Below are 19,990 nucleotides of genomic sequence, written 5' to 3' on the forward strand. Positions count from 1 at the left end.
GATTTTTCCGAAGCCTCGACGTACGTCACTGTGCAGCCCGCGGATTGGCGAGAAGAGCCACTCCCCACCCCTCCTCCTCCAGCTCCAGAGCCGTGGGAGACGCTCTGGTTGTTAAGGTGAAACGTCCCGCCTTCTGGGGGCTTTTTTCCGGCTTTGTGATTGGCTGCTAGCTTCAGGGAATCTCGGCGTGGATTGCGCGAGGGAAAAGATGGCGGCGATGGCGGTCGGTGGTGCCGGTGGAAGCCGCGTGTCCAGCGGGAGGGACCTGAATTGCGTCCCCGAAATAGCTGACACACTGGGGGCTGTGGCCAAGCAGGGGTGAGGGCCTGGACCTCTGCGAGCTGAATGCGGGGTCCGAACTCGGGGACCGAGAGGGACAGACCAGTCATCCCCGAGAGGCAGGGGTGAGGGGGTCGAAGTGGATGAGACCAGGGCGGGAGAAACCATTTAGTCCTTCGGGATGAGAAGCCTCGGGCCCTGGAGCTTGAGAGGAGGGCGGGAAACTTATTGGGGGCGTGTGGTTACTGAACCCCAAAGTCGGAGGAGTTATCAGGTAAACTCAAAAAGGGGGCGTAGAGACCTCCCGGGCCCTGGGGAGCGAGATTACCGTATGAAATTGGGAGAAATAGGAGGTTAGGGAGAGGAGAGCTAAACCTTGAGGGGGGATACTTGGGCAGTACTGCTGCCGATCTGGATGTGACAGTCTCGGAAAACCAGTGACAGCAGAGTAGAAAGTCCACGTGGTGTGGATATTCATCTTTTCTCTTAACTCATCTTTTCCATGGCTGTGTCCTGGCGAGAAATTGAGGCACAGTACAGCGGAAGTGATATGCCCCAAGGTTGGCTGAATTCAGCAGTCTAGTCGGGTCGCTGGTGGCAGCCGAAAGGGTTGTGCAGAATCAAGAGAGCCAGTCCAATTACTTGGATCTCTGGGCACTGCTGCTGTCTTTACATGACGATTCTGGGTCTGTCGCGGTTGTAGGTTTGATTTCCTCTGCATGCCTGTGTTCCACCCGCGTTTCAAGAGGGAATTCACTCAGGAACCTGCTAAGAGTCGGCCGGGCCCCCAGACACGATCAGACCTACTGCTGTCAGGAAGGGGTAGGGAGCATCCCACATGCCCCTTAATTATTAGAGGCAGTAACAACTTATGCTTTATCAGTGCCTTCCTCCTCTTCCTTTCTTGACTTGGATATATTGGTTCGCCCCACGGATATAGATAACTCGTGTTCTCTCCTTACCTGCCTACTAAAAGCCTTAGTTCCCTGTTCTGTCAGGCTCTCCTGTATCTGTGATAGAAAAAGTCTTTGTCTTTCATCTCTAACTCTATTCCCTGTTAAGAACTAGAAATTGAATGAGTAAAGTGCTGAACCTTATTTAGTCTTTGTCTTTCTTGGGTGGGGGAGTGCAGACTGGAATACACTAATTGTGGGAAAGCTTTCTCCATGGATTCGTCCAGACTCAAAAGTGGAGAAGATACGCAGGAACTCTGAGGCGGTAAGACTGACCTCTTCACTGACTCTAAATACCTGTAAACAAGCTGGGTGGGAAGAGCACTTTTTCTCCACTCTGTAACTTAGTAAATTTGATATAATGCAATTAAAGCTATTTGAGCTGCTAGCTCTTAACTTTATCCTTTTAATCTCTATTCCAGGCTATGTTACAGGAGCTGAATTTTGGGGCATATTTGGGTCTTCCAGCTTTCCTGCTGCCCCTAAATCAGGAAGATAACACAAACTTGGCGAGAGTTTTGACCAATCACATCCACACTGGCCACCACTCCTCCATGGTATGGCGAGGGCTTCCTTTCCTGCTGCATATTATGATAGTCAGGCTGTGCTAAGTATCTTCTTGTTCCTAGCCATTCAGTAAAGGGTGCATTTGGGAGAATTGAAATGTCAGTACTGCCTACCCACAATAAGAGTGGTAAGCAAAGTATTATAAAACGTACAGAATATCAGTTATTTCCCGCAACTTCCAGAGATAAAAGACGGCATATAATCACAACTTGGGAAAAGGATATAAGGGGATTAGCTTGAAATCTGGATCAAGATCTTTTTAATTGAAGGAAGCTTTCTGGACCTAATGGGTTCAAAACAATTCTAAATAGGGTGTTGAACCTATTTATTATTCATGTGCAGTTCTGGATGCGGGTGCCATTGGTGGCACCAGAGGACCTGAGAGATGATATAATTGAGAACGCACCAACTTCACACACAGAGGAGTACAGTGGAGAGGAGAAGACATGGATGTGGTATGTTTCCTTTTGCGGCTGTACCTGGGGTGGAGGGAAGTACAGAGTGGAACCTGTAGGAAGGTCTCCCTGAGGTGTGGTGATTGGTGGGCCATATGTATTTGATGGGCTTCCCTGGTGGCTCAGACAGTAAATGGTCTGCCTGCAATGCTGGAGACCTGGGTTCAATCCCTAGGTCAGGAAGATCCCCTGGAGAAGGAACTGGCAAACCACTCTAGTATTCATGTCTGGAAAATTCCATGGACAGAGGAGCCTGGAGGGCTACACTCCATGGGGTCACAAAGAGTTGAACACGACTGAGCAACTAACTTCTGTGTTTTGACTCTGCACAGGTGGCACAACTTCCGGACCTTATGTGATTACAGCAAGAGGATTGCAGTGGGTAAGTCCACAAAGATCCTGGGATAGGTTATCCTTCTCTGAAGTCCTGTGACTAAAAATCAGGAGTCTCATGTATACTTGGCTGCTGGGGCATACTTTCTCCATGCTTTAGTCTGCCTTCCTTAAGGAGGAGACAGATCTTGCACAAAAGAGCACGCAAAGATTCTGGCCTATGTGATTGACAGGTCTTTGTTTTCCCTTTTGTAGCTCTTGAAATTGGTGCTGACCTCCCATCTAATCATGTCATTGATCGTTGGCTTGGGGAGCCCATCAAAGCAGCCATTCTCCCCACTAGCATTTTCCTGACCAATAAGAAGGGATTTCCTGTTCTTTCTAAGATGCACCAGAGGTTGATCTTCCGACTTCTCAAGGTGTGTAGTGGAAGGGTTCTAAAGGTGTTCCAGCTAATCTTGTTTTACTCACACATGTGTGATGGGATTTTTTTTTTTTTTTTTTTTCCCTTTGTGGGGCTGACTCTTCCTCTCTAATTTCTGGAGCGCAATTTCAGCAAAGCTGGGGGCCTTGAGAGCAAAAGAACAAATAGCAGTAGAAGCCCCAGAAACATTTCAAAAGGAATCGGGTATCATGAGAACTTTGCAGAAAGTTTGATCTAAGAAGTTCCAGCAATGATTCATGGGGTCCCTTGTGCCAGGTGATGCTTATGTGGTATAGGAGGGCTCTTGGTGCTTTTGTTGGTATTCAGAGGTATTTGGTGATCTGGGCCTTATTTTATGCTGAAGCTCTTTGACCATAAGCTTCAATAATACCCTCTTGGTTCAAGGACTGTGTCTGATGGCCTTACTTATTCTCACAGTTGGAGGTACAGTTCATCATCACAGGCACCAACCACCACTCAGAGAAGGAGTTCTGCTCCTACCTCCAATACTTGGAATACCTGAGCCAGAACCGACCTCCACCCAATGCCTACGAACTCTTTGCCAAGGGCTATGAAGATTACCTGCAGTCTCCACTCCAGGTGGGTCTGGTGTCCACTAAGAGGATGGGGGTGGGGGGAGGAAATGTATCTTGAGAGCAGGTACCATAAAATCTCACTGGACCTCAGGGGACAGTGGGAAGGTTTTGGTATTCTGGTGCACTGTCCTTGCCAAAAAGTGGCTAACTTACTCTGTCTTTTTCCTCTCATTCATCAGCCACTGATGGATAACCTGGAATCTCAGACATACGAAGTGTTCGAAAAGGACCCCATCAAATACTCTCAGTACCAGCAGGTATAGTATGGGTCTCAGTATCAGGCAAAGGGCTGGGATGACCTGGGTGAAGATGGCATTACAGCCACAGGGTCTTCCCTCCTGCCCCCCAGGCCATCTATAAATGTCTGTTAGATCGAGTGCCAGAGGAAGAGAAGGACACCAACATCCAGTGAGTGCTCTCTGCCTGATTCCCAGAGATGTGCATGCCTGCCTCTCTACATGTACAGTCAGCTTGACTGCTCCCTCTGTTTCTTAGAGTGCTGATGGTGCTGGGAGCAGGCCGGGGGCCCCTGGTGAATGCTTCCCTGCGGGCCGCCAAGCAGGCTGACCGGCGGATAAAATTGTACGCTGTGGAGAAGAACCCAAATGCTGTGGTGACGTGAGTGGCAACCTTCATGCTGGGAAGTTTGGCCCCAGTGCCAGTATTTCTTTCTCCTCCTGACTCGTTTCATCTGTTTCAGGTTGGAGAACTGGCAGTTTGAAGAATGGGGAAGCCAGGTGACAGTAGTCTCATCGGACATGCGGGAGTGGGTGGCTCCAGAGAAAGCAGATATCATTGTCAGTGAGCTTCTGGGGTCCTTTGCTGACAATGAACTGTCACCTGAGTGCCTGGATGGAGCCCAGCACTTCCTAAAAGGTGCCTCCAGGCTGGGGTGTACTGAATAAGGGGATTGGATTATCAACTGGGAAGGCTCCTGGGTTGAGCAGGGGTGGGTGTGGCAGCAGCTTAGAAGAGGTTACAGAGTTTAGGGGAGGCAGGGCTGACTTGAGTCAGTGCCCTTAGCAAGTGACACAATCTCCCTGAACCTCGGGTGTGGGTGTTCACATCTGTAAAATGAGGGGAGTGGACCAGAGCAGAAACTTAAAAAATATTTATTTAGTCATTTATGGCTGTGCTGGGTCTCCGTTGCTGCATGGACTTTTCTCTAGTCGGGGAGAGCGGGGGCTACTCTCTAGTTGCCGTGCATGGGCTTCTCATTGCAGTGGCTTCTCCTGCTGCAGTGCACAGGCTCTGGGGCGCGTGGGCTCAGTAGTTGTGGTACATAGGCTTAGTTCCTCCTCTGCATGTGGGATCTTTCCAGATCAGGGATCGAACCCATGTCTTCTGCATTGGCAGATGGACTCTTTACCACTGAGCCACCAGGAAAGCCCCCAGAGCAGAGATTCTTAGTCTGAGATCTGTGGACTCCCTGAACTGCCATGACATGTACCTTGGATTCATCACTAGCTCAAAGGAAAGAAAGTTAAGGACCATTAGATTAGAATACTTTGGGTTCCTTCCAGTTTTACTCTTATGTGACTCTAAATTAACCTGGAAGTAGAATGCTTTAGGGCATGAGCAGGGGGCAGGGTGGCCTGGGAATGTGACAACATGGAGCTGCCTGGTCTTTTTTGATGTGGGAGGTCTGGGCCTTCAGTACAGATGCACCATTTCTATCCGCTGGGAAGTAATGTGCCCCTTCTGCTCTGCAGATGATGGCGTGAGCATTCCTGGGGAGTACACCTCCTTTCTAGCTCCCATCTCCTCCTCCAAGCTATACAATGAGGTCCGAGCCTGTCGGGAAAAGGACCGTGACCCTGAGGTAAAGAGCCACTCTCTTCTGGTGGTCTCTTCTCTCTTTAATGCTTTTCTTTTTCTCTGTCAGCATAACTGTTTTCTTCCACTGGAGGAGATGAAGAGATGAAAGAGTTGGGGATGTGGGAAAGTAACTGAAGTGAAACTACGTTTTTATCTTTGTCCGTGTCGTTAGAGCTTGGGCTGTATTCCCTGAGGAATTAGGTAGTGCTCACCTATCTTCTTCAGATATCATTTTCTCTGTTTTGGGACAGGCCCAGTTTGAGATGCCTTATGTGGTACGACTGCACAATTTCCACCAGCTGTCTGCACCCCAGCCCTGTTTTACCTTCAGCCATCCTAACAGAGGTGGGTTCCTGCATGGCTGTCCTCTGACTGAATGGGGAGCTCACCTCCCTGGTTTCTTCCCTTGCTGTCCTGGGTCTATCTGGCCTCTTATCTAGGCTTCCTTTCCTGGTTCCTGCTTATGCTTTACCAAGCTGTCTACGGTTTCTGGTTCCTCATCACCCACACAGCTCTTCCCTGACAGATCCTATGATTGACAACAATCGCTACTGTACCTTGGAGTTTCCTGTGGAGGTGAACACAGTGCTGCATGGTTTTGCAGGCTACTTTGAGACTGTGCTTTATCAGGACATCACTCTGAGTGAGTGTCTGGGGCAGTGGATGGGGGTTTAAGAGTATGCTACCTGGGCAGCTTATGTATTTAATACATGTTGCATTTGGAGTCACAAGGAACTGAGCAATCAGTGAATGGAGATCTTTGATGACTTGTTTCCATGTTTACAGATGAGACTGTCCTCAACCTAGGCAAAAAACAGTGTCACAGAGACCTTGTTTTGTTGTTGTTGTTAATTTTTATTGGAATATAGTTAAAACAATGTTGTGTTAGTTTCAGGTGTACAGCAATCAGTTATTCTCAATTTTTATCATTATTTTGTCCACTCAGGTATCCGTCCAGAGACTCACTCTCCTGGGATGTTTTCATGGTTTCCCATCCTCTTCCCCATTAAGGTAGGTTTCACCTTAAGGCTCCTTGGGTTAAAAAGTAACTTATGGCATTGATGTTTTGCCCCTTTCCTCCTCCCAGGATAACGCTTGGCTGTGACCCTTGTTCTGCTGCTCTCACGTGCAGTTGTAGATGTTGGGATATTTGCAGTGGCCTTCCACCTGGCTTCCCACATCTACTTAGGCTGTTCTTCTGTCCATTCTGTACCTGGAGCAAGAGTCTTCTTTTAAAAGCACAAATATGATCCTGTCTCTCTCTCCTGCTTTTAAAACCCTTCAATATCTTTCCAGTTCCCTTAGGATAAAGTTTGTTTTGGCACATAGCATGTGGGATCTTAGTTCCCTGACCAGGGATTGAACCCACGCTCCACACAGTGGAAGTGCAGAGTCTTAACCACTGGACCGCCAGAGAAGTCCCAGGATAAAGTCTTAAATCTTCCTTAGACTTGGTGTGATCTAGTTTTCACCTGCCTTTGCAGCTGCTGTCCTTTGTTTACATTGCTCAGTCCTTGGACCTTCTTTTGGTTCCTCTAATACCCCATGTTCTTTCCTGCCTCAGGGTTTTTCACACCTTTGTCCTCTGCCTATAAAGTTCTTGGCTCATTTTCTGACCCAGGTGACTTTATCTTCCAGGTCTTATTAGACATTCTTATTGTCAGATAATTTTCCCTGACCTCATAGACTAGGTTAGCATTACTTTTCATAGGTACTGTCCCTGTTCACAGCATTCATCCTACTTTTGATTATTTGTTCAGTGTCAGATTGTTCAGTTCTGATTATTTGTTTTGATAGATTTCAAACCTCATGAGGGTTGGAATGTTACGTTTCATCATTATCTCCACACTTAACTTAGTACCTTGCCACATAAAATTCATTAGCTCCACCCTGAACCTCCCTATCTTTCTTCTTATAGCAGCCCATTACGGTCCGTGAAGGCCAGACCATCTGTGTGCGTTTCTGGCGATGCAGCAACTCTAAGAAGGTGTGGTATGAGTGGGCTGTGACGGCACCGGTCTGCTCTGCTATTCACAACCCCACAGGCCGCTCTTACACCATTGGCCTCTAGCCCTGCCTGCAAGTGTCTGGAAGCCTTGGAAGCAGCTGCAGATTCTGTTCCTGTAGCACAGAAGGTGCAGTACACCATGGGCTCTGATTCGCTGTGCCCATCAGAGAGGAACATTTCAGTCTGCTTTCCTACCTTACATCAAGATGGCAAAGGAGAATTGTGGGGCTCACGCCACCAATCTGTGAAGACTTCAGGCCTGAGCATGAGGAATTCATGTTGGATCTGTGGCTACTCCAACAGGCATTCAGCCTCAAAGGCTCCCTGGGATAGCTCTGAGAACATGTGTATTGAACAAATTTTCAGCCCTCTTCCCTGTCCATCTCTGTTCCTATTTTGATGGTTTTGTGTAAGGAGGAAATACAAATAAAATGAGGTTATGGTCTTTCCTGCTCCAACTCTGCTGCCCCCTGCCTCTACTTCTTCAACTATTACTTACACATATTCAGATCTATGCTCTTATCCAATACTTGAAGGGGCCTAGGTTTATTTCCTATCTAAGAAGCTTAGTGATGACTCTTGGACTCCCAGGTACAAGCCTTTCTGACCAGCTACAGAGAGGTCTTGTCCTTTAGGACCTGATTAGGTTCTTTTCTGGGGAGGAGGCATGGAGTTTGCTGCCACGGAGAGAGATGGGGTAGTGAGTGAAGCCAGCTTCCCTTCCACCTTCCTGAGCTGCTGCACTACCAGCTCCTCTGTTACCTCTTGGGAGTGTTAACTGGAAGTCATCCACACTTCTCCAGCAAGAAGCCATTTATTTTGTTTGGATAAAAACACAGGATTAGAGTTTGAAGTCCTAAGAGGTAATCTAGTTCAAGTTTACATTTTTACAGAAAAGGAATTGGTATAATGATAAAAAGTTAATATTCAAATCAGTACTCAAACGGTTCCTGTGAGTTCATGGCCGTCTCCCATGTTTTAATCAGCTACGTTTTTGGCAGCTATATTAGGCAGTTGAAGTATCTGGGAGTTCTGGAGGCTCCTGGAATGTGAGGGTGGACGTCAGATAGACGGCTGAGTACAGCTGCACCCAGTCACCTGAGACACTGCCTGAAGTTTACCCTTGCAGTGGGAGCTGTAGGGGGCACTGATTTCAACTGAAAAGTATGTGAGATGTGGAAGAAGATAAACCTGTCACAGACTTGAGGTTCAAGCACTGAGGGCAGGAGGCAGCGGTTGGGAACGGGGGATGTGGAGCTCAACACCCCTCCCCTAGGGAAGTAACTGCAGTTGCTCTCCACAATGCTGTTCTGGATAAGCCCGACTTGAGCTCCTTGGCAAATCAGTAAGGATGGGCAAGGACCTCAACTGCACCTCATTACCTCGCGGTGTTGGCCCAGACTACCACTGTGCTGGGAGCTGGAAAGGAGGGTTCTGTCTCAGTTCCCTCACCGCTTTCCCCGCCTTCCGCAAATCGTGAAACCAATGAGAGCAATAGGCGGGTACCTAAGGACTTCTCTGCTTTCCTTGAGTCTCGTCAAGGTTAACCAATCAATGGGAACTTGACTGTTGCTAAGAGACCTTTGAGTTTGGCTCCACCCACACTCAGGATTTTAGCCAATGAAAATCTGTACTTTGGACTGTTGCCGCGAAACCAGTGAGATAAATTCCAGCGGCCAAATGTCTCGGCGCCTGCGCAGATTGGGGAAGGTTCTAGAAGACAGTGGGGCTGCCGCCATTTTGCGGGAAGAGGAGCGGCTCCGGCTCTAGTGCTGCTTTTACTGCCGAGTCTCTGGAAGATAGCGGTGTTTCGTGTACCCCGCCACACCCAAAGGAACAGGGGGAACCGGGACCCCCGCTGCGGGGACCCGGAACTGGTAAGAAACCTCGAAACCGGGTTCCCCCCGCAACGTCACCTATGCGTGACGTTGCCGCGCGGCCCCTCCCCTTGACGTCACAGGCAGAAAATGGAGTCCGGAGCAGAGTCAGGCAAACTTTTAAAATAAAAGAAAATTAAAAAAAAAAAGTTTTTGCTTATTTTGACCTGGAACTGTTCGCTGCCTAACTAGTCACTGGCACGATTTTAGGAATCGGCACCCTCGTGGCTGTATCCTTAAGCGATGAAGATGTTTCAAGGATTCGAATGACTGGTCTCTTGGTCCCCGTAGCCCTGACGTTCAGGGTGTGCCACACTGTGGAGGGAGCTCGTGGGATCCGTTTTCAACCCCTAGTGGCGCCAGAGAGAGATGAGGGAATTGAGCTTTCTTCCTCAGTCTTCCGTATGTGGAAGACTTAGGTTCACTATGTTGGCGGCTCTGCCCACATACTCCGTGGTGGTAGAGGAGCATACGGGGGGCCACATAGGAGGTTTTAGCATCGGGACGCTGGCCCTCACAGAGATGCTGCCAGTTACTTACTTGTAGGACCGTTTTTCGAAGCGTGGCGTTGGTTTGTTACACAAGGGAATGTTTTTGTCTTTCTCACTGTTCTTGTTCTTAATTAAGCTGTCTTCAGTTTGGAGATATTTGTGCCCAGCTCAGTGACCAGACCCAGGAGGTGGCGCTGCCCCTCACCCCTGGGACTCCAGCGTTTGGTGAATGAATTCTGTCTGATTGGGACTATTATTTTCGCTCTCCTGTGGCCCGGCTGCCTTGGGGCCTAAGTGCTGCCTTGGGTCTAGTCTGTGCTGTGACAAGGTCCATGCAATATCATGATGGTGGGTCCCTAATGCAATTTTTGGAGCAGGGTTGGAAGAAAGCAGTATAATGTTTTAAGGTATGGTATTGAATGGATTTTGACCCATAAGTTAGAACTTAAAGAGTTCGAAAACTCCGGACCTGAAAGCGCACAAGTGTTTGGGACTTTATGGCAGCCCACTCTAGTGTTCTTGCCTGGAGAATCCCAGGGACGGGGGAGCCTGGTGGGCTGCCGTCTATGGGGTCGCACAGAGTCGGACACTACAGAAGCGATTTAGCAGCAGCAGCAGCAGAAAGATAGACTAAACCCAGCAAGATTACAAGTTTTAAAGTGTGCTAGTGTTTTATATATGTGTGTTTCTAAATATATCCATTCATTTGTTTCTTAGGTCTGAAAACTTTATTCCACACGTAGGGGTTCCTTTGTCAACTTATGTGAAAGTTGTTGCATATCTTAAGTTATCCTTGCACAGTACTAGCACTCAACAAAGAGCAGTTCTTGAAACTAGAAAGGCAGGCTATAAAAAACGAAGAGGAGTGTTATGACACTTAGAAAATTTGTATAGACTTGGCAGTCAAATGACTGAACAGTTTGTAGATCAAAAACTTACTTATAGAACCATTTTTTCCCCCACCATAGGTCAGATAGCATATATTAAAATCAGCCTGGTTCCTAATATTTTGAAGCATATACTGTATGTGTTGTTTTTTTTTTTTTTTTGAAGCATATACTATTGCGAACTGGTTATCTCTATAAGCCACACAGTAAGATGTGACTAATGAGACTCATTCTTTTCATATACCTATAAGGACATTAATTCTCCAGATGAGTGTATATTTAAAAATAGACATCTTGGCATGCTGTGTACTTTTTTTTTTTTTTAAGAAATTTCCTTTTAAGTCTAAGTTACAAACCACAAGAGAGAGTGGTAACCTGAACATTAGAGTCAGAAGACTTCTGATCAAGGATCAGCTCCTCCATTTGAGCTTTGTGACTTTGGGCTGTTCACAGAACCTCCATTTTTTCATCTGTGCATTAGATCCAGTATTGCCTGTAGCATATGTTACCATTGATTTCTAAATAAATGTAAGAGATTGAGTTCACTGGTTTTTAGACACCTATTTGATTTTGGTTTGGTTTCCATTTTAAGCCTTAAATTTGGGTCCAACTAAGTTTAATGTTGGCTGCTTCCAAGAATCTTATCTTTGTAACATGTTTAGCATAGTGCCCAGCAATGTCAGGTACTACAAATGATAAATATGATTACTTTTATTAAATCATCAAAATAGGCTGTGGACTCTGTCTCCAGTCAAGACAGCATGATTGGATGATGCATTAGCTGCTTTAAAAAGCTGGTTTTACATATCTTGTGTATATGGAAAGTCTTTAATTATAATTAGCCTCTCTGCATAGAAATTCTTCAGATTAGTTTTTTTTTTCAGTTTTATTAAGATATCAGTGACGTAGAATAAAACTGTACATGTTAAGGTGTACATTTTGGTGGGTTTTGTTATGTACTAACACCCATGAAACCATCGCCCCCCTCAAATTCCAAAATGTTCTTTTATACTCTTTTCATCCTGGCCCCTCCCCACCTGTTCCTATCCCTAGGTAACCACTGACCTGCTTTCTGTCACTACAGGTTAGTTTGCATTTTCTAAAATTTTATGTAAGTGTACATCATACAGTATGTACTTTTTTTTGATAACCTCTTTCAGTGTAATTATTTTGAGATTTATCTGTTACATATTTTGATAATTTTGGAGCAGTAATCTTTGAATAATTTATCCTGTTGATTTCGTTTGGTGTCTTCTGTTTTTATTATTTGACAGACCTGTGACAAACAGACTTGAGAAAGACCATTGCTAAATATGAAAGCTTGGGGTAGGCGAGAAGTCCTACTGTATGTCTAGACAGAAATGCTTCAGAGTGGGACTGGTTAAGCCATCTTAATCACAGTCTTTTTGAAGTACCCAAACTCTAGTTGGTGTTGTACAGAAGATGCTTAATGATGAATCCCCTCATTTTTGTGTGTTTGGGTCAGGGATGTGGGGAAAAGCTTAGGACAAATCTGCATTATTCTGGTATTACTTTGTCTTGCTTTTAATTTTTATTCTTGTAGTCTTACCTTTTTAATGGAATATGTGCCAATTTAAGTTTAAAGCAATTATTTATTCAGAATTTTGAATAGTAGAATGGAGGCCAAGTGCCCACTATAAATAGTAAGTATGAGTACCTGCATTTTCTTTTAACAGGAAAAGGAAGGACCATATTATATTTTGTCTCTCCCTAGACATGTGATTTTCTTCTAGACCCTGACCTTTTATAAGCCACAAAGCAGAACTAGTTCAGATCTGCAAGATGCAAAAATAAATGTAGGGTAAACAACAGCTGGTAAGATGTTTGCTTTGGAGTTCGAGAAACAAAACTGTATATTCTGATGTCTGTTTCTTCAAAGGGGGAGGGAATGTGGGGTGCTGGAAGGGGAGAAAAAATATAAATGAGGTTCTTATGTATCGATATCTTCCCCAGATCTGCTACAATGGCATCCGATGACTTTGATATAGTGATTGAGGCCATGCTGGAGGCTCCCTATAAAAAAGAGGAGGTAATATTCCCTAGCTCACTCTTGGAATTGGGTTAGTAAGAAAAAGCAGTTGTGGCTCATCAGTTTCAATGTTTTAGGAATTTTCTTTCCCTGTTCATTTATTATGTACAGTGGCTATTCATGAAAGGTATAATCTTTCAGTAGTCACTGCTAGAGACCAGTACTCAAGGCCATACTTGCAGAAAGGGCCCCGAAAATTGGAGGTGAGGGGGCAACATAAAGTTGGGATGGGAACCCTTTGCTCACAGCTGTCAGTGACACAGAAGAAAGTTGCTACATCTCAGACGTAACTCATTTATCACTCTCCTGGGAAATAGGTGTTAGTGGAACGAACACATGTGGGATAACTAACGTTTGACATTAAAATCTCATCTCTTCTTTTTGGGTAGTTTCCATCCTTCTCTTACTCTCTTTGTTAGGAGATCTACGTGCTCAGAAACTGTTAAGATAATTGAGAGTTTTAATTTCATGAGCTTTCTTCCTTGTCCACTTTTGTTCTTTCCTTGCCCAATGGAATTTGTGTGTCTGCCACCTGATGCCTTGTGTCATTTTCCTGGTGAACCCCTTAGGATGGGCAGCAAAGGAAAGAGGCTAAAAAGGACAGTCCCAGCAACACGACCAACAGCACCAGCAGCATTGACACCCGTAGCTGTGGTACCGATGGGAGCAGCGTCACTGATGGGACCAGTGCCGCCAATGGGAACGGCACGAGTGGGGAGGCAAGCAAGTAAGTGTGGCATGGGGAAAGTGGGTTGGCCGCTTGGGGAGGGAAAACAGCTTTGTCCATTATAGAAACAGCTGGAACAGAGAGGTGGTTGTTCATAAGACTTTCTACTTTAGTAATGGCTCCACTGGGTCATGGGAATAATGGTGATTTGGTGTAATGATCTTCCAGTGTAGACTTGTGGATCAGTCCTAGTTTTGATGTATTTCATTTGAATAAAATAACAAGAGGATCTCTGATCTGAAAACACCAGATACTGTTCTGTTCCATGGAGGGGAAATGGCCATTTCATATACCTGACAGTGTTCAGGGCTGTTTGTAAACTGATGTCATACCATTGTCATGAACGCCTGCCATACTGTCTTCTAGATTTTGGTCTTTTGCTGGTTTTTGTTTCACCCTAGCCTCACTGTCATTGGCTTTCCTTGGGAGAGAGAATGAAACCTCTGTAATAAGAGTTGATACTCTCTCACAGGAAGAAGAGGAGTCGGAGCCATAGTAAAAGCAGGGAGAGAAAACGCAGGTCAGTCATTCTGGGGACACTTGGGTTTTGAGAGTTATAAATGGAAAGATACCAGGGAAAGCTATATATGAAAGGCCAGAGGAGGTCGGTTGGTTTTTTAAGGAACTTAATATTCTTTTTTATCCATAGTCGTAGTCGAGACCGGGATCGTCACAGGCGGAAAAATAGTCGGAGCCGAAGTCGAGATCGGCAGCGTCGCCACCGCAGCCGTAGCTGGGATCGTCGACATAGTAGTGAGTCACGAAGTCGAGACTGGCGTCGTGAGGATCGTGTGCACTACAGGAGTCCACCGCTTGCCGCTGGGTATCACCTTCTGCTAATAAGATCACCTTTGTATTCTGGGTAAAACCAAGTGCACCGTGGTCCCTGCCTAAGGGTGCCTGTGTCCTGTTGTTGGGATGGGCAGGAGACCCAGTTACTGGAGGGGTGATAACTCAGAACTTGCATGTGTGATGAGATGCTGTAATCTTTTTTCTTGTGGTGGAAGACTCAGCACTGGGCCAATGTCAATAGAGGTGGTTTTCAGTTTTGTTGTTCTCTGTTCTGTAGGCGTAGGTATGGACACAGTAAGAGTCCTCATTTCAGAGAGAAGAGCCCAGTCAGGTGAGTTGATAATGAGCACTCTTTCAGGGACTGTGAATTATGAATAAAAAGTGGTTTGAGGCAAACCATAGGAATGTGTAGATCTTGAGGGCAGCTGAAGAAAGATGACCAAGTATTGGGAGGGAAGGTCTCAGCAGTTGTGCTCTGCAGGGAGCCCGTTGACAACCTGAGTCCGGAGGAGCGGGACGCCCGCACGGTGTTCTGCATGCAGTTAGCTGCCCGCATTCGGCCTCGAGACCTGGAGGACTTTTTCTCTGCTGTTGGCAAGGTAACCCTCTTCTCCCTCTTAGTTAGCTTGGGGTAGCCTGTCTTCTATCCATCCCCCTTTATGCCCAACTCAGGATTTCCGTTCTGCCCTGGATAGGTTCGAGATGTCCGTATCATCTCAGATCGGAACTCACGTCGGTCTAAAGGCATTGCCTATGTAGAATTCTGTGAGATACAGTCTGTGCCGCTGGCCATTGGGCTGACTGGGCAGCGGCTGCTAGGAGTGCCTATCATTGTACAGGCCTCACAGGTGAGCAGCCTGAGAAATGGACTTGAGAAGATGGAGTTGAATGTGGTAGGTGTGAGCGTAACCTATCATTTCCTCCTTCCACAGGCTGAGAAAAACCGCCTGGCAGCCATGGCCAATAATCTGCAGAAGGGCAGTGGTGGACCAGTGCGCCTTTATGTGGGCTCCCTACACTGCAATATCACCGAGGACATGCTCCGGGGCATCTTGGAGCCCTTTGGCAAAGTGAGTAGAAAGAGAGGGGAACCTCTGAAGGGAGTTGGGAAAAGTGGGGAGGGTGAGTGTACCTCCTCATCTGTCTGATCATGGTTAACCCATTGCATGTTTCATAAGGGCCATGTGGGTCCCTCCTGGGAAAGTTGGCTCCATCTCTGTATTCTTACTGCTCAGGAGATAAATTAGGCACTGTGAAATCAAATAGTGGGGTCCAGATTAAGTAAGATGAGTCAGCAAAAGTGTTTTAGAAAGAAATGGCTTTTGTTTCTCTTTTTAAAATGATTTGGAGAGACATAATAGGTTGGTTAGAAAGATAGAGGTGTTTAGAACAATCTAAATAGGGGACTTTCCTGGTGGCTCAGTTGCTAAGACTCTGTGCTTCCACTGCACAGGGCACAGATCACAGATTCCATCCCTGGTGGAGAAACTAAGGTCCTATGTGACGCATGCTATGCATAGCACAGCCAAAAAAAAGTCTGGGTAGGAAAGAGCAAAGGTGTGGCTTAGCCAGAAGATTGTTATTTCTCTTTATTTTGCAGATTGATAATATTGTCTTGATGAAGGACTCAGAAACAGGCCGCTCCAAAGGTTATGGTTTTATTACGGTGAGTCTCTAGTCTTTAACTTGTAATTTTAGTTTAGGTTTGTCCACTTGTCTGATTTTGTAGCTCAGCTTCATCCTCCTCCCATAGGAACGGTCTTAATGACCCATAAACCCTGCTGCCTGAAGCTTGGACTAGCCTTCTGCCCCTTGAGATGAATGCATTGCTTGAGATCTTGGCTTTGCTCCCACACTCTGTCAGTGGCACTGGTATGGGGTGTCCAGGAGTTCAACCAGCCTCCCTGGTGCTACAACTTGCTCTTTGGGTAATAGTAATAATTCCAGGCTGCAGCTGAGGTTGGGGGATGAGGGAGGTCAGGTATGGGCTTTATTGTAGATGTGTGTTATAGATTTGGTATATTTTCATGATGAGGTGGGAATAAGAAGTTATATACTTCCTTCTGTTGCTACCCTGATTGAAGCAGTTTCTCCACTGAAAAATACTTTCATATTTAAATACTATCGTAGGGAAAATAGTGAGGCCACCTAATAGTGGGCAAGTCTCACCTCTTCCTGACACTCCAACAAAATTGTCTCCCATAACTGGTTCTTCCATGTGACTCCAGGCTGAGGACTGGTTGCCAGCCACAAAGTCTGATAGAAGCTGCTATGTTCTGGGCTCAATCCAGGCAGCCTACACCCCCACAGTTGCCTGCAGGGCAGAGGGGAGGTAGGTTATGTTCTACCATGGGAATTGCTCATCACAGAAGTATCCAGTAAAAGCAAGCCACCTACATACACCACCTGCCTAGGAACTGTCATTACCACGTGCCAGGCCCTAGGGCAGGTAATACCAGAGTAAATAAAGTCAGCTGTGAGGTTCACGGTGGCAAGTACCTTTTTTAGCTCCACACGTGACTCAGATTCAGAAAGGTTCCTCTGGCATCTTTCTTCCCTTGTGTTACTGCCTTTTAGGTCAACACCCTTGACACATAAACAGCAGATTAGGAATCCTCATTATGTCAGGCTGCTGCTGAAAGGGACTAGAGAGTTAGAGGCCCTATGGCCAGTAGGCCAGAGAGGTGGGGTGGGAGTGGGAATGCAATCTTGCTTTCAGTACCAGGCTGTGTGCCCTCTTGAGGCTGTGCCTTTCCTAGTTCTTGACTAAGGACTGAAACTTACTAGTCCTGAGGGCTGAAGTGAAACTCAGGAGCCTTGGATCTCAGCCTGTATTACTTCCATCTGATACATACCAATTTGTGAAACAGCCAGTCAGGCGAGGTTCCCTACAGATAACACACTGTTAGGTTCTTAGTGGAGCTGGAAGATTGAAAAGTGATGGCCCTTGAGTCAGCTGGAAAGGGTTCTTTTCAGAGAACCATTTGGGAGGATGGGATCCTAGGTGACATTCCTTGGGAAAGAAAAGTTTGAGCCACAGTAAGCATGCGATTTTCTTGGGACATTAGGACTAGGGAGTGTTCGTGGGGCTTTGAGAGCATGTCTGTGGCCAGGAGGTACCTGATACGGCCTGGATTTCTTGTAGTTCTCTGACTCAGAGTGTGCCCGACGGGCCTTGGAACAGTTGAATGGCTTTGAGCTTGCTGGTCGACCTATGAGGATTGGCCACGTGACCGAGCGACCGGATGGTGGCACAGATATCACTTTTCCTGATGGAGACCAGGAGCTAGACCTGGGATCAGCGGGTGGACATTTGCAGCTCATGGCCAAGTTGGCAGAAGGTAGGTTTCTTTGTGGAGTGAAGAACGTGGGGTTGAGTTTTACATTGGGGGTTAGGACTTAACCCCATCTCTTCTTTCCCTCTGAGGCTCTGGAATCCAGCTGCCAACCACCACTGCTGCTGCTGCTGCTGTGGCCCAAGCTGCTGCTGCTCAAGCTGCTGCCCTGCAATTGAATGGAGCAGTTCCCCTGGGCGCCCTGAACCCAGCGGCCCTGACTGGTAGACTTGAACTTGGGGAAGGGAGAGAAGGGTTAGGCCTGGAAGGCAGGAATACTCTGCTAACTCTCCGTGCCTCTCTGTTCCAGCTCTGAGTCCGGCCCTGAACCTCGCCTCCCAGGCAATCGCCTCCCAGTGCTTCCAGCTTTCCAGCCTCTTTACCCCCCAAACCATGTGAGTCACAAGGCCCAACTCGCATCGGTGTTTATAGTTATTTTCTTTCCTTCAGCTTCCTATTTACATCTTCTCCTTGCCACAGGTAAATTAGTGGCTCGGTCCACTGCCTCCCTGTGCCTCTGGGTCCTGCCACTCCCTGCTCCACATCTACCCTTCCATGGCCCCTTCTCTCCGTTTTGTGGACCAAGCCATTCTGAGGGCATGAACACTGACGGTGGGGGAACTGGGGCCCCCCTTAGACACCAATAAGGGCTCCTACCCACCACAGCCCTGGTGGGAATAGACTCTGCTGATCAAAGCTGCTGATCGAAGAGAACAGCATCTTCATTTGCATTGAACATCTGTTTCTCTGTGTTCATCATCTCCTGGGATGACCTTCATTGTCCTTCCCAACCACCTCTTACTGATTCTTCGATTCCTACCCCTTTGGGAAGGCCATAGGGCATTAACTGAAGAAACTAACTGCTCTCCTTCTGTACCTTTATCCTGCAATCTGTCGCAGAAATCCCCTGAAACCTCTGGTTTGTGAGGACTTTGGAGTGTGAGGGGTTGAACCGTGCTGCTACAGGGCCCTGGAAGGTAGTGCGGACGTGTGCGTTGGGAAGCCTGCCTTAGACCTCACCTTGGGGCCAGAACTGCTTCTGTGGGCTCAGGATCTTGCTGGGAGGTGCGGGAATAATCTGCCAGCCATTTTGGATGTCTTTGGGGCATTCAGGAATTTAATGAAAGATAGGGTACCTTTCTGGTACCATCCAGCTTTGTGTAGTTGTCTTTTCCTTTGGCCCAGGGTGGGAGTATGGAGGGGAGACTGCTTCTCTCCACCACTTCCCTGGGCCTCTGGAGACTGGGCTCAGCCCAGCTGTTAAAGCCACTCTTGTCCCCTCGCTGGACACACATGAGCCCTTGTCACTGGATTTTATACTCTGTGTCTATGTACATAAATATAAATATATATATATATATAAACTTTGTACAAAAGGCATGTCCCACTGTTGTGGCGGCTGCTGCCCATATGTGTGTGGTCTCAGTCTGTTAGTGTGTCTGTCTGATGTTAACTTCTGAGCCAACACCACAAATGGTTCTTGGGATATAAAATATTTGTAATGTCATTGTGTTTTCTTTCCTTAATTTAAAAAAAATCAGATCTTTTGGAAGAAAAACAGACAAGACACACACCCTGTCTGTATCTGCTTTATACTCCCATGGTCTTCATGCCCTGTGGTCTCCACCTGTCTTTATCTTAATTATCTCTAAACATACGTGCCCATTGGACAGACTCTCCAGCTCTGGCTCTACCTGGGGACAGATCTTGTCTTTCCACCAGATGGCAGTGTGACAGTAGCACATGCTGCCCTTCTTCTGGGGGTGGGGTGGGGTTGGGTGGGGGGGTTGTGATCCTGAGAAGCGTAAGTACTAAAGAAGCCTCCTCAGCTCACCATTCTTACCCTGTGGCCTGCCTTTGGACCTCTTTGTGTAGAAATCCAATCTAGTATCCAAAGGGGTTTGGGCATTATACATCAGGGCTCCCCTAGGCCTTAGGTCTGTAATTGTTCGTCCTTTCAGTCCCCTCAACTCTTGCTTCCCGTATGGCTCAGCCTGGGACAACACAGGCCTGGGCTGATCATGCATTCCAGGGAGCTGTTCTAGGCATGGCCTTACCAAAGGTGAGGCACACCTTCCTCTGCCTGCTTTGTAAGGCTTAGGACAGGGGGCAAGCCCAGAGCCTGGGTCACCAACTGCGGACCAGCCAAGAGAAAAAGGTCTGAGGTTCCAGGGACAGAGCTGAACCTCAGACCTGTCTTCCTCCTGTGGGCCGCCTCCATTCTTTACTGGTCTCTATGGCAACAATGTTAAGGCTTTATTGTCATGCTAAAAATATGGATAATTGCTGCTAGGTTTTTTAATTTGTCAGTTAAGGCTTCTAAACAGAGTGCTGGTTTTTTGGTGGTGAGCTTCTGAGGTTGCTCTTGACACTGAAGTGTTAAGTACATGAAACCTAC

General features: G+C 46.9%; 2 protein-coding genes across 17 annotated transcripts in view; both read left to right on the plus strand.

The window, feature by feature from the left end:
* The first annotated feature begins 96 nt into the window (after positions 1-96).
* Positions 97-7,891, plus strand: PRMT5 (protein arginine methyltransferase 5). 4 transcript variants are annotated; one of them, XM_070797122.1, is made up of 17 exons: positions 97-116; positions 983-1,101; positions 1,412-1,497; positions 1,655-1,789; positions 2,142-2,254; positions 2,587-2,636; positions 2,843-3,006; positions 3,450-3,611; positions 3,787-3,864; positions 3,957-4,015; positions 4,103-4,225; positions 4,308-4,483; positions 5,320-5,429; positions 5,677-5,770; positions 5,952-6,068; positions 6,372-6,436; positions 7,344-7,891. In XM_070797122.1, the coding sequence occupies exons 2-17, from the start codon at positions 999-1,001 to the stop codon at positions 7,494-7,496; spliced, it is 1,788 nt and encodes a 595-aa protein (XP_070653223.1). In that variant the 5' UTR covers positions 97-116; positions 983-998; the 3' UTR covers positions 7,497-7,891. The 4 variants fall into 4 exon arrangements, with proteins under 4 accessions (XP_070653223.1, XP_019823924.1, XP_070653224.1 ...); XM_019968365.2 differs by lacking the exon at positions 97-116 and adding an exon at positions 164-318; XM_019968366.2 differs by lacking the exon at positions 97-116 and adding an exon at positions 279-404.
* A 1,245-nt stretch (positions 7,892-9,136) lies between these two features.
* RBM23 (RNA binding motif protein 23) overlaps positions 9,137-19,990 on the plus strand; it is a 48,201-nt gene continuing 37,347 nt past the window's right edge. For 8 of the 13 annotated variants that reach the window (XR_011568761.1, XR_011568759.1, XR_011568760.1 and 5 more), the window contains exons 1-13: positions 9,138-9,310; positions 12,663-12,738; positions 13,308-13,465; positions 13,938-13,985; positions 14,115-14,288; positions 14,535-14,588; positions 14,739-14,856; positions 14,953-15,105; positions 15,190-15,327; positions 15,858-15,923; positions 17,403-17,598; positions 17,685-17,816; positions 17,903-17,987. Coding sequence is in view for 9 of the 13 variants with exons in the window: in XM_070797128.1 (XP_070653229.1) it covers positions 12,673-12,738; positions 13,308-13,465; positions 13,938-13,985; positions 14,115-14,288; positions 14,535-14,588; positions 14,739-14,856; positions 14,953-15,105; positions 15,190-15,327; positions 15,858-15,923; positions 17,403-17,598; positions 17,685-17,816; positions 17,903-17,987 (1,388 nt within the window). In the remaining 4 variants the exon portion in view is untranslated. Of the gene's footprint in view, positions 9,311-12,662; positions 12,739-13,307; positions 13,466-13,937; positions 13,986-14,114; positions 14,289-14,534; positions 14,589-14,738; positions 14,857-14,952; positions 15,106-15,189; positions 15,328-15,857; positions 15,924-16,485; positions 16,590-17,402; positions 17,599-17,684; positions 17,817-17,902; positions 19,100-19,990 lie in introns of those variants that run through there. The other 5 variants (XM_019968372.2, XR_011568762.1, XM_019968368.2 and 2 more) reach the window with 5 other exon arrangements.

The sequence above is a fragment of the Bos indicus genome, chromosome 10 (genome assembly GCF_029378745.1).
Source record: "Bos indicus isolate NIAB-ARS_2022 breed Sahiwal x Tharparkar chromosome 10, NIAB-ARS_B.indTharparkar_mat_pri_1.0, whole genome shotgun sequence".
NCBI lineage: Eukaryota > Metazoa > Chordata > Mammalia > Artiodactyla > Bovidae > Bos > Bos indicus.